Source organism: Pogoniulus pusillus, chromosome 25 (assembly GCF_015220805.1).
Source record: "Pogoniulus pusillus isolate bPogPus1 chromosome 25, bPogPus1.pri, whole genome shotgun sequence".
Taxonomy (NCBI): domain Eukaryota; kingdom Metazoa; phylum Chordata; class Aves; order Piciformes; family Lybiidae; genus Pogoniulus; species Pogoniulus pusillus.
In genome coordinates this window covers 13,676,793-13,695,069 of record NC_087288.1, presented here as the reverse complement: position 1 = coordinate 13,695,069, position 18,277 = coordinate 13,676,793, and the positions used below count along the sequence as shown (strand labels likewise).

Sequence of the window (18,277 nt, the reverse complement as noted above, 5' to 3'; positions counted from 1 at the left end):
AGAAAGAAAGAAAATAAAAGGAAGGAAGAAAATCTGTAGCCAGCAAATCAATGCTATTGTTAACTGATATTATGAGACACCCTGTAGATTTACAATGCTTGCATTCAGACACATAAAAACCTCACTGAAAAGAATGCCTACCAGGGGTTAAATTCATATGCCTGCGCTGCAGCCTATTTCTGTCAACACTCAGCTGAGGAAATAAACATTTATGCTTTCTGAAATGAAAGTGTATTTTTGAAGACTAGCCGTCAGATATTTTTTGCCCTTCACACTTTCAAATGCTTAGCCTTTTTTGTAAGTTGACTGCAAAGTGCATCAGTTTGCTAGGCAAAAAGAGGGGGAAAAAAAATCTTGACAAGTGCCCATGGCATCATTGTCAAGCACACGAGCGTCTAGTAGAAGATGGCAGGAGGGTTGGCACAAAACATGCTTCCTTCAAGCTTCTTACCTCAGGGGTACCTGACTCTTGAGAAGCCTTTCAATCCTTCCAAATGACGTTATTGCAAACTGTCATCTGGTTTATTTGGAGTGCGCTGTATCGCAGATAAACATGCTATTTAACTGCAGGTCAAGGTACAGAGTCATTCCGCCAGCAAATGCCTGAGATACATTAAATGGCATTGACTTGAGGAGGGAGATGGAGAGAGATCAAAGTTGTCACCAATATGGTACACGCTAAGGGGGGAAAAGGTACACAGCATTGTATTTTAAAAGGCCATTATGCAGTTCTACATTTAAAACGCTGACCTGCAAGACTCTTAAGGATTAAGGACCCACAAAATGGCACGACAAAGTTCAGAACTATGCCATCGTGCAGTGTCTCAGGGTGGTGGGGGAAAAGCTTCCAGTTGTAGCTGGGCAGGCTAACATCAATCCAGAAAGCTGGAAGTCTGTTTCATCCAATTTGGAGATGTTTAAAAAATGGTTGCATTTTAAAAGAGAAAATGTCCACTTGTCACAGGACTTGGCTGAAGAGATTCATATAACAAAAGCTGAGGGAATCAGAGCACAGTTCAGCATAAAATTAGTATAACCTCCTCCAAACAATTAAAAATAACTAAATGTATGTAAATACATATGCTCATCTAATCTGTTCTTTTAATTGTGGCTTGCTGAACAGCTATTAAAAGGGCGTTCACATGATACAGCAGACGTGCTGGATGCTTTCACAGTTTCTGAAAAACCAAACCAAAAAACAGATGAATTAAAACTTGATGCAGCTTTGCATTCCCACAAGGGATGCCTGTAAAAGTTAAAACATGTTTTCACTGATCAGGCTTTCAAGGGAAACTTCACTTCATTCTGGAGAAAAATAATCATATTTATTTGATTTATTATTAGAGAGCAGAAGAGTTTGGTTCATATTTGCCAGTTTTTCTGTCATGTAAAAGAAATTATTTTGATTTTTTTTAAATGTGTCATATAAAAACAATTAGTGTATTTACTTCACCAGACTGTAGATTTTTCAAGAGTGCTGTACCATAAATTATTGGCTATATTTTTCCCCCTCACAGGGCATGTGTAATTTCCTTTGACTGTGGCATCCAATGCGTGTTCTAGAAACACAATATTATTTATCCAATACATGTTCTAGAAACACAGTATTATTTATTTTAAAACAAACCAGCAAGCCTGGACTAAAATAGATAATTAGATAAAAGAAGTCATGAGTTTTCTTGGGGGAGAGGAGGGGAGGAAGAAAAAAAAGAAACAAACCCCCAAAGCAACAAACCTCTAGAAATTACAGGTTAAACTTTTTTTAAGTCCAAACTGATTTTATTGCTTCTTGCTTAATTAAACTTCTCAGAAGCGTGTGAAACATTGTTATACCTGAAAAATTGTTAATTTGTAAATCACAGGGACAAAAGGGCTTCACTGCAACTTTAAAGTTTCTATGCACGTAAATGTCAATAGAGTGCCTTCTCCATCATCAGCACTAAATTCACATTGATGCCTCTTTTCTTCTCTGTATTGATCCTTCCATGAGAACGTAGATTTGTATCTGTTAATTAATGCGTCCTGAAACAGCGTTTGTATTAATCAGGCAGATAAGAAAAATTGGATGCCTGCACCCTCATGACAACCGTAAAAGTGCTGGCCCTGATAAAATCGTGGATGGACCTCAATAAAAAAGTTCCTCCTTCCACTCAATAAACTAATCATCCTGCTTTTAATTATTCGGCAGAAAGATGTGTGGAGATTGGAGAATGTGTAAATCTATTTACTAACAGCAGTGTCTGGGAGGGAGAATGGGGCTGTCACAGGACGGTGCTGCAGGCTACGTTCTCTGTCCATCTGCTACTGCAGAAAAACTGGTTCTTGAAAGACTGGAAGGAACAGAAATGTTGAAGCTAATTGAAATCATGAATTCCTCCCTATAACCTTTCAAATGATTATTTCTTCTCCATTTCTCTCTTAGTTATTTTAATCACAGATGTGTTATTTTTCCATTGTCACCTCTTCAAAGGTTTCCTGTTGTTGGCTCAGTTTTTGTTGTTTTTTTGAATTTGTTGGGGGTTTTGGAAAGCATAGAGCTACAGTTCTATCACAAGGCTCAAAAGACAATAAGAGAAAATGAAAACAAATAAGGAGGGGGAGAAAAATGAAAGAGAGAGAAAGAGGGAGCATGCAGCCAGTTTTATGTTTCGTTTTTTATGGATGCCTGGTGGTTTGGATGTGGGGTTTTCTTTTTTTATTGCATTAGTGTTGCTGCTTAGTGCTTACAGAGAAAATCTCGTTTGGAGTAGGTGCCTTGCAGATTTGCTGGTTTATGATATATTCCTGCCTGACTGTAACTCTCGACTTTCAAAACAGAAAAATGCGTTTAAGCGTAATTGAACGCCAAAAAGAATGTTATTACAGCAGGAACCCTGTAAAAGGACATGAAAGCAGCTCCATAAACAACTAAATGAAAGCCTCAGACATGCCTTAAGACCCTTTAAGAAAAGCTTGACTAATCCCCTTTGATGATTTTATTAAGTACTTGTGGTTGATGGTGCCAACTGGCAAACTACTGCATTTCACCAACAGGCTAGGAAAATCACTTCCTCTCCCATATTATTTTTTAGCTCCTAATGTGATTGGGATATTAACAGTTTGATATAGTAAATTAACAAGTATTGTAAACAAGAGTCTAAAAAGGTAAGACAGTAAAGATGTTTGCCCTTAGCGATCCTATTATGAAAGACAGCAGGGGCAGAAGGAAAAATAGAAGGCAGAAGTTGAATGTATTAAGAGACATTTAATCACATTGTTGATCTTCCTCAGTAGAAGGATGATGTGACTGCTATTCAGTTGGCATTTTATGATGCCACCACGTTTATTTCTACAAGTGTAGCCATTACAGGAATAATTAGCGTCTTTTCTGAGAAGGGTAGGTGTTACTTCTCTCTATTCTGAGGTTAAAGTTGAGAAAGAATTTCCCTCTATGTGATAATCACCTTAGTTCTATTAAAACACCAGATCTTCCCTTTGCTTCCTATTCATTTTTTCCTCTCAGAAATTATCTTCCTTAGTTTGTAGAAATGGTGAACAGAGTCATCAGATCCCTGCTTCACAGCCACAGGTTTTAGAAGTAAACATGAGTGTTTCAGAATAGAGAGACCATGCAAATCGCAGGCACCCACTGCAATACTCCACAAATTCACATGATTTTTAGAGAAAGAGCCTGCAAATGCCAACTTGTTTGTAACTTCACGTTGTTGATTAGAAAACATTTGATTCTATATTGAGTTACTTTCCTGTAGTGGGATGGGGAGGAGAGGCACAAAATCAGAAGGAAAAAGAGAGCACATGCATGTTTTATCACAATATATATAAAATTGAAAAAGAGGAGCAGATTTCTGACAAATCCAAACATGCTTAATATTTTTCCTGTCTTTTTTTCCTCCTCAGGATTCTCCACTTTGTCTCTGGCTGACCAGATGAGCCTTCTGCAGAGTGCTTGGATGGAGATTTTGATTCTCGGTGTTGTATACCGGTCACTTTCTTTCGAAGATGAGCTCGTGTATGCTGAAGATTATATTATGGATGAAGACCAATCCAAATTGGCAGGCCTTCTTGACCTTAACAATGCCATACTGCAGCTGGTAAAGAAATACAAGAGCATGAAGCTGGAGAAAGAAGAGTTTGTCACTCTCAAAGCTATAGCACTTGCTAATTCAGGTTAGCAGAGTGGCATGACACTTTTCATGTCACTTTTTTACTTCCTTTTTTTTTCCTTCTCCATAAATACTTTCTGCTTGCTTGTTTAAGAAGAGGGTTTAGAATAAGAAACTGCTAATCAGACGTTAGTTTAAAAGACAACAAAGCAATTCAATCTTAAGAAAAACTTTCTGATTGTGAGTAACTGTGGAATATGTTCCCAGGGGGATGGAGAATACTGCACTGTATGATTTTGAGGCTGTTTTACAGGCAAAGATCCCTTCAGTTATCTGTAGATGTTACTCTAAATCCATTCCATAATCCAGAACAGGTCTAATTACCGTAGTTAAGAGAAAGAATGCAAGATATGCTATGTAGCTTCTCTTTAAAAGCAGCTATAGATTTGTTTGATAGGGGGAATTGAGCATATGGGTGGAGGGAGGAAATTCGTACTTCATCTCACGATGGCCACACCTTACCTTGTGGATTCGCTGCATATGAGAATACTTCTGCAAAGTATTCTGCTACCTGTGCAGCAAGGGTTAAAAATCTCAGAAAGAATTTTTTTTTCCTCTGCATTTGAATTTAAAAGTGCTGAAGCAGTGAATACTGTCAGATAAGTAAAAATCGTTTGTGCTTTGTTGTTTTTCCTTTTGTGTCTCCTTAATGCTTTATTGTGGTCTTAAGTCCCTTTTAGCATTTGCATAAAGTTCATGATAGATCCCTCTTTAATGACGTGCTGATCATTAGATACCTGTGTGTCAATAACATGCTCTGATGCTATGTTCCATTGACAGTCACACCGTGCCCCTCCATCTGCTTTTGTTTTGACCCTATCTTTGAACTTTATCTTGGTTGCTGGCCAGTAGTTTTCCCTTTAATTACAAGAAGGAAACTGTCAATAAAATCTGTTAAATGGGATGCAATGAGTGGCTTGAATGGGCGGACGGCTATTTGTTCAAATTCTGCAGCATTCAAGGTATTGACAGTTTGTTTTCTGGGGCCATATGTGACGATCAATCTCAGGCTGGGCTCAGCCGCGCTGAAAAATGAAAAACCAGATTGCTTTTGCTTACTTGTGGATGACGACTTGTGATTTGGCGCGGTCCTAGTGAGATGAGACCTTCTGCCCAAATTGCCCCCCTGAGAGCCAGGACGCGTGACTGTTTTTAGAAATAATTTTTTAATTGATTTTGTAATTAACAGTTCATCTACAATATTGATGCATGAATCCTCAGATTGATAGGAGGGAAATTGTTTTCAACAATGAAGTTGTACTTTCCTATTTGTCTTTGTAATGTGATTTAGCACTCTGCATTTTTAATTGGAAATATAATTCAAAAACATGCAAAGCCAAAATGCTTATTAGTTTCTTTGTAGCATAATCTCCGCCCCACTAACTCTGCCCTTACTTTTAGAACATTGTCTTATTTCCAGAGTGAGCAAAGTGCTGAAATGCTCCTCAAACAGACAAAAAAAATATTTTTAATTGAGGATTTACTTAGGATTTTTTTTTGCTACTTGAGTAGACACTTGAGGATGCTCTGCAGCTACAAGAAGGCTTTTTCTCAAAATTGGTCATGCTTAATGAACAGAGCAAGAAAGTTATCTGGAATTAGGAGTCTAAATTCAGAAGATTTTTTTTTGTTGTGTTTATCTGAGTCTGTGATTTAAAGACTGAATTAGAATTATTTCTGTAGTTTACTTGATTAAAAAAATGAGAAGAAGCTAGAAAATAAGGATGCAGTGTTAAATATTACTCACCCCTTCCCCCCAAAAAAGCCCACAACCACCCATGCAGGTTTAAGTAATAATAAAAGATGCTTCTGCTAAAAAAGTTTAGTCATACATTGTGCAAAGAGTGTGTCAGAATAATCTCTGGCTTCATTAACTTTGCTGGGACTTGCAACCAGGATAATATCATGGGTAAATATAGTTCAGCATACTAAAATTCAGGGCACATTTAAGTGAAAATGTTTCCTTCCCTGATCCTAAGAGAAATAAACCTGCTGTTTTAAATTTGTTGCAAAAAAGGAGTTAAAAAGCACCCCAGCTATTCAACTGCCCTTTCAATAGAATGTTTTGGCTGCTGATATTCAACATTTCAGCTTCAGGTTGTAAATGCAGGAGATGCCAAACTTCTATCAGCTGTAGCTACGCTACCGTGTAGGTGTAAAATGTCACCTGCAGAATTACAGCCCATCAAAAAAAGTATAAGATCCCTACTCTTTTAATTTACAAATGCAGCTAAAATGAAATAAAATTAAGATTAAAGTTTTTGTCTCTTTTATAGACAAACCCAGAAATAGCTTATTTTCACATAACTATTAACTTGATTAATGTAATTGCAGCTGTATCTGAAGAAGAAGAAAAAAAGCTATTATAAATTCAATCAGCTGGCAATTTACATTTTAATATATTTTGTTGCTACTTCTGCTTTTTTTTCCCTAAAATTTCCACTCTTTATTTTCCCTGTTTAAAATATATTATTAGCCTTTCTAAAGCTGTGGAGAGATTGGACGAAGCACAAGAAATCTGAGGCATTTCAGACATTTCTGCCACATCTGCAGTATCTAGAAAGATTCCCAGGTTGGCTCTACTGTAAACAGTAGACAAAGATGCTTTTATAGCTCTGTATCTGTGTTAGTGATTTATGATACAGTCTCCTAGTACTTTCCCTGCTGGCGTGTTGAAGCAGGAAAAAGAAATTGTAGATTGCCTTCATATTGATTATATTTTGCTGAATAAATACCACAAGCTTTGTTTTGGCCAACAAATCTCAGTATCATGACCATTAAAGTGCCTCGAGTGCTAACTTTTCTTTAGGCATTTGGAGTCTGCTGGTGCAGTGCCCCACCTAAGATAATCCTGTCTTTTGGATTCTAAAAGGTGGGGAGGAGGAGCTGTTTTTCAGGGAGATTCTCTGACTGCTATTATCAGATGTTCCTTGGAGGGCTTGGCCAATGCCACGCCGCTACTATGAATTTCCAGTAGTATCCAGGATGTATCAGCCTTGTGGGTTGTCACTGACTTCTAAGGGAGTGCACACAGCAGTGGAAAAGTTTAAATACATCTATAAGAGCAGCATACTGAAATGTATAGACGTTCCAGCCCTGTGCATGGTAAAGCCTACGCAGGCATGATTTCAACAGCTACACTCAATGTGTACTGCTGAATACAGAATTTACAGGTTATTTTTAAATATCTCCATTGATTTGGTAGTAATTAATACAGTCTTCAGGCTTGAACTCCAGAGAGGTCCCTCTCACCACAGCATTGCCCTTGTCCTGTCAGTATCACAAGTCCCTTCCTTCTTTCTCAGCCTTCTCTGCACAAGAGCAAGCAGGTACCTTGGTGCCGCAGGATGCGAGTGCTCTCTATTCCACCTCACACCGCCCAAATGAAGCAAGCTGGCGCCAATGAGCACTTTGTTTACCCACGCAGAAAATCAACTTTGAATGGTTTCCAAAACATGCATGTACCAATTACTTCCTCGTGTGTGAGGGAAGGTGAAATATTTACAAAATATGTTTGAGGTGTACACAAGTGCTCTCACAGTCAGGTGAATGCTCCTGCACAGGAAAGATGACCTGCTTGTCTCTTTGGTATCAGAAAATGCTTTCAGGTATTGATCAGGTAATGCTAAGCAGGAAGTTGCAGGTGAGCAGCTTTTTGCAATTGCCTAATCAGTAAGGACTAAATCGTGCCCTCAGGCCAAATGTTGTAGAAGAGCTTAGAAGTCACAATTGAGAACAGATTTTTCAGAGAAGCTTGGTTCCCACCTATGACCTAACATGAGGAGCTATATCGTGTCAAAATATATTAGCACATTTGAAAACCTGATCTGTGTGTAATAGGCTGCTGGCCTCTTAAAAATCTGACCCAGATGTGAATGCTGGGCACTTAAAAGTACAACTTCATGCACTGTTGGAAATGTAAACACTCATACTGACTGGTTAGCCTGTACCAGCAGAAGGAGAAAGGGACCTCTCCTCATCATCACAGCTTCTGGTCTCACTTATTAACTCTCATAAAAGAGACCAGTATTTGAAGGGGGCCTACAGTAGGGCTGGGGAGGGACTACTGGCAAGGTCTTGTAATGACAGGACAATGGGTTTAAAGTGGCAGAGGGGAGATTCAAACTAGGTGTTAGGGAAGGGTTCTTTGCAGGGAGGGTGGTGAGAGACTGGCACAGGTTGCCCAGGGAGGCTGTGGCTGCTCCCTCCCTGGAGGTGTTCAAGGCCAGGTTGGATAAGGCCTTGAGCAACCTGTTCTAGTGGGAGGTGTCTCTGCCTATGGCAGGGGGTTGGAACTAGATGATCCCTTCCAACCTAAACCATTCTATTCTATGATTCTGTGATTTTAGTACCAAAGGAGTAAGAACCAAGAATTGTTTTGTGCATTTTGATACAATGAAGCAGAGATCAACACCAGTTCTAGTAAAGCTGCAGGATCAGTTGTCCTGGTTAAAAAAAATAGTTGATTCTTAAAATTGTTTAGCTTTCCAGCCACCAAACAGTGTACTCTGACAACCACACTTTTATTGTTAAGAGGAGGCTCAGGGGTGACCTCATTGCTGTCTACAACTACCTGAAGGGAGGTTGTAGCCAGGTGGGCGTTAATCTCTTCTGCCAGACAACCAGCAACAGAGCAAGGGGACACAGCCTAAAGTTGTGCCGAGGGAAGTATAGGCTGGATGTTAGGAGGAAGTTGTTGGCAGAGAGAGTGATTGGCATTGGAATGGGTGCCCAGGGAGGTGGTGGAGTCACCGTCCCTGGAGGTGTTCAAGAAAAGCCTGACTGAGGCACTTAGTGCCATGGTCTAGTTGACTGGCTAGGGCTGGGTGCTAGGTTGGACTGGATAACCTTGGAGGTCTCTTCCAACCTGCTTGATTCTATGATTCTATGAAGTATTTCTGTAATAATAAATATTAATTGGTAGAACCCTATAAATTGCTTAGTCCAGAGGACATTGTCTTTATTCCCAGTATAGACCACGGCTTATGCTACAACATACTATATTTAGTTTCCAGTAACTGTGAGTTTTTCATTTGATTTCCTTTAGTCATCTGTTAGAACTCATGCTCAAAAGTTATCTGTTGTGATTAGGCACATATATAAAACATGTGTGTGCACAGCAGTGTGTTACTGGTGTGTCACCAATATTTACCTTCCTGGCTATAAATAGCAAGGTCTGTTAGCACTTCGTGTAATTTTGTACAGAGTGAAACGGTGCAGAAACAGTTCTTTAGGAAACTGTGTTGCCACTTTAGTCAGTTTTTGTGTTGCTTGAACTCAGTTTCTTCCTCATGTTCCATTGTCATGTAACCAAATAGATGGCACCCACCATTCTTAAGAGAAAATGAAGTAACTCAGCTAACATTTCCGTAATGATGGTATTAAGCAAATGGTAGCAGAGTTAATTGACAAGTTTATTGACAGGGTTTATTTTTTTCCCTGCTCTGGTAGTTGATGTAGTGTCTGAATAACCCTGAGATACTCCTCTCTTGGCTATGAAACAGGTAGATATAATTTACACATTAGCAGCCTGAGACTCAGTGGAAGGAAGGAGCCCAAAGTTTCTTAGTGCTGGAGCGGGACTGTGAGGGGGAGCACTGTTTGACCTCTGCCAAAGGCCAGCTCTGTGCTGGCTGGTGAGGCTTCTGGGTAGGAAAGGCATGATATGAACCACTGCATCACCACTGCAATTGCTGCTCTTCACTGACACTCATCCTGCTTTTCCACAGCATTAAACTAGTGGCTCTCAATGGTAATTATGACAATTACTTATATCTTGTAGTGAATAAGAGGGATTTTAAAGCATTCATTCACCATTTTCTTTTAGTTGATATCTTGTCCCCCAGATTTGTCATTCAAATTCTGCTTTTCCAGAGTTTCAGTAGCTTTATTGAGTAGGTACTTGAACCAGTTCATAGTATGCAGTTTGTTCTGTACAACAGAAGTCTTCCTTTATTTAGGGCCCTCACTACCTATCCTAGAGGATAGCAAACCATTTCAAGAATTAAAAAAACAACAACCAAACAAAAAACCCCAACAAAACAAATCATTTTACTGTGTTTTAATGTATCTTTTGCCTGTGAGTTTAGTTCACCTTTAGTCCCTGAAGTAAATAGGTATGTTCCATGAAGCAATTTCTTTTCCTACTACACCTTCATTGCCTACTGTTTCAAAAACTTCAAAAACTTCTGAGACTTCAGTTTTCATCTCTCTTCTTAAAACTAGGGTAATCCAGAGTAAGACCTTGTTGACTAGAATCAACCATTCAAGCCTGTGTTTTATTTTTTTGGGGTTTATGCTGCCTGTAATTCCAAATTACAGGGAATTCTTAATTTATTCCTCTTTAATTTCCAGCATAGATTCAAATGAAGTGTCTGCTTCCAATAGAGTAATCCAGATGTCATACTAGTTTTGCCACACTCATTTGCAAGGGAAGATACTCTCTTTGTTTATGTGCTTGTCTCTTAGCTTGACCATGCAGACCTCAGCACATAGTTCTGGTCAGGAAAGACAGACAAATAGGTGGCCAAAAGGAAGAATATTTGGTTGACCCCAGACACTGAGGAGCAAAATAGCTGAGACAACATAAGTTCTAGACTGGAAAAGACTGGGAATTCTTGCTGGATGAGGGAACTCAGAGCCTAGATTCATTTGCTATCAACAGTTTCCATAAGTTGCTTCTGTCTTAAGCAATATGCTTTTCCAAATGTTGCCATGTTTTGTTTCTCTTAAATATGATAGTGTGTGGGCAAGCACTTTGGAAAAGTGCAGGTTTCTCTGTGTAAATCTGGCATGTTTTTCAAGCAGGAGAGGAAGTGGTTCTGTAATTCTGAGAGTAGTTCACCCATCAATAAACCCTGCTGTGGTTTGAGGGGTGGGGATATGTTTGGATTGCCAGTACAGTCTAGATAATAAATTCCTCTTATTTGAGACCTAATCCAGATTTGGATTCTGTTGTCTTTACGTAAAGCAAAAAGCATTTCATCTATTGTTCTTCCTCTTCATCCCATCCTGTTCTTCCAGGACCTCACAACTTTCTAAACTGATTCTGGGTTGGGTTTGTGAGTTGCTCAGCTGTATGGAATCACACACGTCACAGCAACTGCTGTCTTCCAAGTACTTGTTGATATTTGCCTCTCTGGTTTGCTTTATCAGCCTCTTAATGTGTGCATTTGCTGTTTCATACTCTGCTGCTTGATTCATTTTAATAATGTCTTCCTGTATGCTGCATGAGTTTTCTGACATGAAGGAAAACTTCATTTGAGACTCCTGGGTTTCTACTGCTTCTTAGTGATGTTATATGCAAAATACACACAGACCAACAGGTAACTTTACTTAGAGCAGTCTTTTGAGAAGTCTCCTTGCCCTCAGTTCAGGCAATTTCCAATCTGTATCTAGTTGTCACCCTTTATGGTGTGTTCTAAATGATTCCTGGGTGGCTGGATGTTTGTTTGCTGTTTTCAAGATGAAGCTGGAATTTTAAATGAGGTAGATTGTAATCTGAATTTCTGTCTGGACCTTGTAGAGTTTTTCTTGGATGAGAACTCTACTTTTCTCCTACTTATGCACAATGATACAATCAGTCAGCTGATTAGATGAGGTACAATTCTTTTTTCCTGTCCTGTGATGGTGAAAAAAAGCATTTGCAAGGATAGAATGAGAAATTGAGAGCTGAATGAGTTCATGTCCTCATTTGCTGATCTCACTCTTGCAGCACCAATTAGTAACAAGTTTTCCCCCTGCTAGACTGAAATGCCATGTTCTCAACGTGCTTTGTGTTTGTCTGTTGAGCTGTTCAGTTTTATCAGCCAGGGATCCTTTTCTTTTTTTGCAGGGCATTTATGATCAAGTCCTGCTTGCTTTCAAATGACAACACCTTCAAATTACCCTGTTTAATTCCATTGTTTAGATAGGCAATGATTTTTAAGTGTACTACATCTGGATATTGGTTTCCTTTGGATATTAACCTGCGTAGGATGTAAATATAAATTATCCAGATTGCCTACAAAGCAACTTTAAAAAAACCCACCACAATTCAAAACCAAAAGTAAAGTGTTTTTCTTGGTATAGGAAGAACAGATCTTTGTTCCTAACATGTTAATATTGTCTGTGCAATTATTTCTTTAATTCTGGGTTGCCACCAACTTTCCTTTCCCTTCAATTATAGTGATTCTTGTTGACATTGCCCTTTCTTGCTAGTGAGAATTTGGTTTATCAGCAATAAGTTAACCTGCTCTAAATTCACTTCTACATCTGCCAGTCTGTACTTAGTGAAAAGATTTCTCTTTTCTTTTATTTTCCCTCCTCTTTTCCCCTTGGCTAGTTCAGTGTTTTCAACCATTTTCCTTATTTTCAAAGGCTTATGCCTGAGGGATTAAGATCTACATTCGTTTAATATCAGGAATAAAGTGGAAGTTCCAGACTGCAAGGCTAAAACTTGAAGAAGGATCTTTGTAGAGATTAATATTTTCCTGAGCAATCTGCAAGCTGAATTGTGGTCTAATTAAATAGCACAGATTTAGTGAGTTTGCATTTAAACATTAGCAGACTCTAGAATGGGTAAAGCTGAAATGAGTTTGAATCTTTTCTCCAAATGGGAAGTTAAATTATCATAGTAATTTCATTAAATAATTTTTAAATCATTGAGGCTAAATCACCACTTTAAAAGAACAGTTTGAAGTCTTAATCAGTGTTTGGATGTGCCTCTCTTTCTGCCATTTTTTCTTACCCCATTTCACAATATCCTGTGACAAAATCTGTTTCCCAAGGCATAGATTCCTAAACTGCTCTGTGAACAGTGTCAGTGGAGTCTTTGTGTTGGGCCAGTGGAGAACTGACTGGTCAAGTTCTCCCCAGCTGCTGAAATTATTTCAAAGACAGCCACAACTACATTGCATGTTCTTCTACTCTCACCTTTCCCATGTAAGCAATTGCTCTGTTTACTGGAGGGATGGCAGACAATTACCCCAGCAAGGAGAGGATAAGATCCCTTGTTTTAAGATGTTGGCCACAGAGTGAAGGCATTTGGAAGCATGGGGTGTTAATAGCTGTATCAGAGGTTCAGCTTCTGGAGGTATTCTCTTATTTTTTCTCTCCTCACCCAGTTTCAGTATAAGTAGAGCATAGACTCCTAACAACACAGGCCAAATTGCTAACTGCAGAGCTAAGGATCTCAGACAAGCTTCATCTCTCTCTGACTCTGAAAACAGATCGAGTCCAAACATTGTTGAAGTTGCAAATATTGATTCTGGAAAGAATGAGGGCAGTTTTGTGCAGAGTTAAAAACAAACCATTTCTAGTCAGGTTCTCCAGAAGGACTTGTTTCTTTTATGCCCTATGGTATGAGGGGGGGAACCTCAGAAGAATTTTGACTCACCAAGCATTTGTTGCAGATAAAATGCTCTTGTTCAGTTGCCCAGTAAATCTGTCCCTAGCATTCTGGATCTGGGAGAGAAGGAAAAGACGTGTAATTTTTGCACAAACTGTGCATAGTTTATGGAAAAATGATTTGGACTAGCAGATTGTGTCTTCTATAGCACAAGGGTGAATATCCAAGGACTATTGATAAGATCTTGTAATGACAGGATGAGGGGAAATGGGTTTAAAGTGGCAGAGGGGAGATTCAAACTAGATGTTAGGAAAGGGTTCTTTGCAGTGAGGGTGGTGAGACGCTGGCACAGGTTGTCGAGAGTTGTTGTGGCTACTCCCTCCCTCCCCTTGGGTTGGAAGAGACCCAAGGAGATCATCAAGTCCAACCACCCTGCCAGAGCAGGACCACACAATCTAGCACAGACACAATCTAGCACAAATGCAATCTAGCACAGTGTTCAAGGTGTTCAAGGCCAGGTCGCTCAAGGATGAGGCCTTGAGCGACCTGTTTTAGTGAGAGGTGTCCCTGCCTATGGCAAGGAGTTGGATGAGCTTTGAGATTTCTTCGAACCTAAACTTCTGTGACTTGGTAAAGGGAGTAAAGGCAACAATTTATTTGGAGTTTGCATTCCAGATTGAGGCCAGTGTTTGGACACACTGCTTAAGACATCAGTCAGGTGTGCATCAGTGTGTTAGCATGTCTGCATTGGTAATCTCTGTTTGCAGGACACAGAAATTGGGGATTTTTCTCATATTGACACAGAATTATTTATTAGAATAGGATTTCCACATGAGAAAACTATAAAAAAGGTATGGCTTGGGAGAATCGACTCACGTTAATTAGAACTAAATTTTGCTAGAGGTAATATTTCCCTGTCATCTTTTTTAAAATGTGGTAGCCTCCTTTTTTTTCCCTAAGAGAGGTAGTTTTGTGTTTCTCTGCTTTCGGCAGAGCGCACCTCAATGCGCAGTATCACATCCCTGCAGCGTATGTCTTAGCTGCATGCTTCTTAGAGCATGTAGTCACTAAGACTCGGAATTATTAAACATGTAAAATCCCCATAGGACCCCATTATGTGTAATTAACAGATAAACTGTCATCAGAATCAATAAAACGTGCTAAATGATCCAAACTTGTATATAATTAAGTGTCTGTTTTAGAGCAGGAGCTGTAACTTTTTTTCCCCCTCCTTTTCTTTTCAATTTGCAGATTTGTTTTGACAATAGAAGCTGGAACGTTTTTGTTAACCTGTTACTTTCTGGTTTGTGTTTTATTTAGTTTATGTGTTTGCATTCGAAAAGGGAGAGGTGTTTAGCACCTGGCTTAATTATCTGAGGAAATAGCTGCACATCAGCTTTTGGGAAATTAATGTTAGGAGCATCTTAATTCTCTGAATGCAATTCAGATATTTGAAGCACGTGCAAAATTTGGTGGTGTTATCATCACCGAGGTAAAATGCAAGGTTCTGTCAAAATACTGATCCGGGGCATCAGGCTGCTTAATAGAGGGCTTGATAGCAATGATAAAAGTGAGTTCTTCACCACCTGGCTCCTCAGTAGTTCTTCTGCTTGGGAGCAGGAGCTTTATTCCAGCAACCAAACACTTAAGATGCAAAGCAGTGTTGTACTAACAGGAGTTTTCAAGGATATACTTTAACAATGCCATGTCCCAGTTTCACCCTGAGCAAGGTTTGCACAGGGTAGCCTACCCCTAGGACTGGTAACCCTTCCCAGGAGTTATTTTTTTGTATGGTGCTTTATTGGCTCTGTAATTCTGTTGATCATTCAAATTTTGGTAGCTGATAGGGGCTGTTTGGGTGGCCTCTTTCACCTATGGCTGTTCTTCCTTACTTGCACTCACCTCACTTTGGACCACATCAGGGTTTTTTGGCATTTATGACTACATAAAAGTCAGAGAATTAGGGCTGCTCATCCAAAGCCATCTCAGTACGGTCCAGTAACTGCGTGTTCTCAGGGACATCTTCCCTGCCTGTATCTATGCTGTTGAGGGTTTTACAGTTATTTTAGTTAGATCTTTCCTTTTTATTTCACACTTCTATAGCTTTAATCTTTCCGGGTCATGTAGCAGTTTAGTTTAGTTCCTGGTATTCATTGCTTCTAGGCTTGTCACTCAATACTTACACCACCAAAACATCTCACCTGGAAAGGTACAGGGCAAGATAAACCATCCTCTGAGTGAGTGGGAAAGAAGAGTTACACCTTGTAGGAGATGCCAGCTTCACAGTGAAAAGGCTCTTCAGGAAGTGTTGCTTGCCTGGCTGAGTGTGCCCAAATGCTAAACTTACCAGGAAAGCTGCTTTTCCTTGGTGTCACGGAATCACAGAATTAACCAGGTTGGAAAAGGCCTCTAGGATCATCAAGTCCAGTCTATTACCTAACCCTTCTAATTAACTAAACCATGGCACTAAGTGCCTCATCCAGGCTCCTCTTAAATACCTCCAGAGATGGCGACTCCACCACCTCCCTAGGCACCCCTCCACCCCCAACTTTGGAAATCACACAGACGAGACTCAGCTGGCTCTGGAAATTTGAAGCTTATATATACAAGCAGAGATTTACAGTCTGTACAGTTATATACAAGGTAAAAGGTAATACAGAAACACAACAGCCCTCCCAGAAACCTGAGTCCCCAGGAGGAGCTCCCAACCACCCTTTTACCTTCTCCCACCCCTCTCAACCTTACCCCAGTCCCAAGGAAGAGGACAGGGGGTTAGGAAGCAGAGAGGCTAGAGAGAGAAAAAAATGCAACTCGGAGCTCCCAGGCAGAAGAAGTGTCTTATCTATGTTTGGATTCTTGTTCTTCTACCTCTCAGCAAGCCTAAGAGTGAAGTAGACGTCACCCTTGCTTGTCTTTCAGTCTGTAATCTAGTTCTTCTCAGCAAAACATTCTAACTAGCTTCAAACTAGCACACAAGACTTAATTATACATTTGCAATTCCCCATCAGCTCCAGATACTGTCCTGAAGGTCAGTGTAGAAATTAGTGGGTAATTAACTTCCTTCTTTGTGGCAAGAGGATGGACAGAACTAGCGAAAGCGTTGTGCGGCCGTAGCATGATTTGACTCTGGGCACACCGAACTGAAACCTCCTGTCGCTCCTTTGTTTTGCAGACTCAATGCACATAGAGGATGTTGAGGCAGTGCAGAAACTTCAGGACGTCTTACACGAGGCTCTGCAGGATTACGAAGCCGGGCAGCACATGGAAGACCCACGCCGCGCAGGCAAGATGTTGATGACTCTCCCACTTCTGAGGCAAACCTCCACCAAGGCCGTGCAGCATTTCTACAACATCAAACTGGAAGGCAAAGTCCCCATGCACAAACTTTTTTTGGAAATGCTGGAGGCCAAGGTCTGACTAAAGCATCATGGGCTTCCCCATCATGCACGTTTTAAACAAAACAAAACAAAAGAAAAGGAAAAAAAAAAGTAAAAAAAAAAAAAAAAGAATGAAAAAAGAAAAAAAAAAGGGAAAATAAACAGGATAATAATGGCAAAGAAACTTAGTGTTTAATTAAGGAAAAAAAAATGACTGCACTGATATTTAGCAGCAAGACTGTGAAGCAGCTTTCAACTTTTTCTTCTGTGTCTTTCTGATGCAGTTTTTCCTTTCCTTATCTCTCTTTTCCTTTCCGTTCTTTCCTTTCCTTTTTTCCTTTTCTCTCTCTTTTCTTTGTTTGGTTTTTTTTTTTTCCTTTGCTGCTGAACTTTAAAAAAAAAAAAAAAAAGAGGTCTCTAATTGAAGAGAGATGGAAGCCAGGCCTGCCAAAGGATGGAAATCCATAATATGGATGCCAGTGAACTTATTATGAACCATAATGTCCCCAATGACAAAGGAATCAAAGAGAGAACCACCGTACCTAGCAGTACAGTACAACACGATGAACTGACTGAATGCAGTATTAGATTTCATAGGAGCAGTCTCTAATTAGACGACTAAGCGACGATGCATCGGCTGCTTCTTATCATTGCATTTTCCATCTAGATCAGTTACAGCCATTTGATTCCTTAATTGTTTTTTCAAGTCTTCCAGATATTTCTTAGGTTAGCTACAATGTAACTTTTTCAGGGAATAGTTTAAGCTTTATTCATTCATGCAATACTAAAGAGAAAGAAATACTGCATTTTTGTGCTGGCTTGAACAATGATGAACAATAATGAAGGACAAATGAATCCTGAAGGAAGATTTTTTTAACTGTTTTGTTTCTTCTTACTAACGGAGATTTTTTTGTACCAGCTTTACCAGTTTTCAGCCATTTATTAATGTGGGAATTTATCTTACTAAAGCAATAGTCGAAGGCAAGGTGCATATTATCACGGATGCAATTTATGTTGTGTGCCAGTCTGGTCCAAAACATCCAGTTTCTTAACATGAGCTCCAGTTTATGACTAAATGTTCACTGACTCAAAGGATTAGATTACACCTACAGTATATCCGAGTAGTCTAATGTAGAAATACTCCATGTCAAATACCAATCCGTAACGGTGTTAGGAGACAGCGACTGTACAGAGGTATAGTTGCTTACGTGATTTCTAACTGCTTCAGTTGCAAATGAACAAGATACTGCCTGTTTGCAAAATTATAACCTCACACGCAGAAAATCCCTGTGAACCGATAGTAGCTTAGAGGCAATAAGGCAAATGCCGCCGACACGTGCGAAATTAAGAAATCAGAGTAGTAGACTTCTGACCAAATTGAAGAATTTAACACTTCTAGACCTTATTTA

General features: G+C 39.6%; 1 protein-coding gene across 6 annotated transcripts in view; it reads left to right on the top strand.

Moving 5' to 3' along the window:
- The window catches only part of ESRRG (estrogen related receptor gamma), a 414,670-nt gene that overhangs the window by 395,714 nt on the left and 679 nt on the right, over positions 1-18,277 (top strand). For all 6 annotated transcript variants that reach the window (XM_064164518.1, XM_064164517.1, XM_064164515.1 and 3 more), the window contains 2 exons: positions 3,898-4,167; positions 16,664-18,277. The exon at positions 16,664-18,277 is cut by the window's right edge and continues 679 nt beyond it. In XM_064164518.1, coding sequence (XP_064020588.1) covers positions 3,898-4,167; positions 16,664-16,908 — 515 coding nt within the window. In that variant the 3' untranslated portion in view covers positions 16,909-18,277. The remainder of the gene's footprint in view (positions 1-3,897; positions 4,168-16,663) is intronic.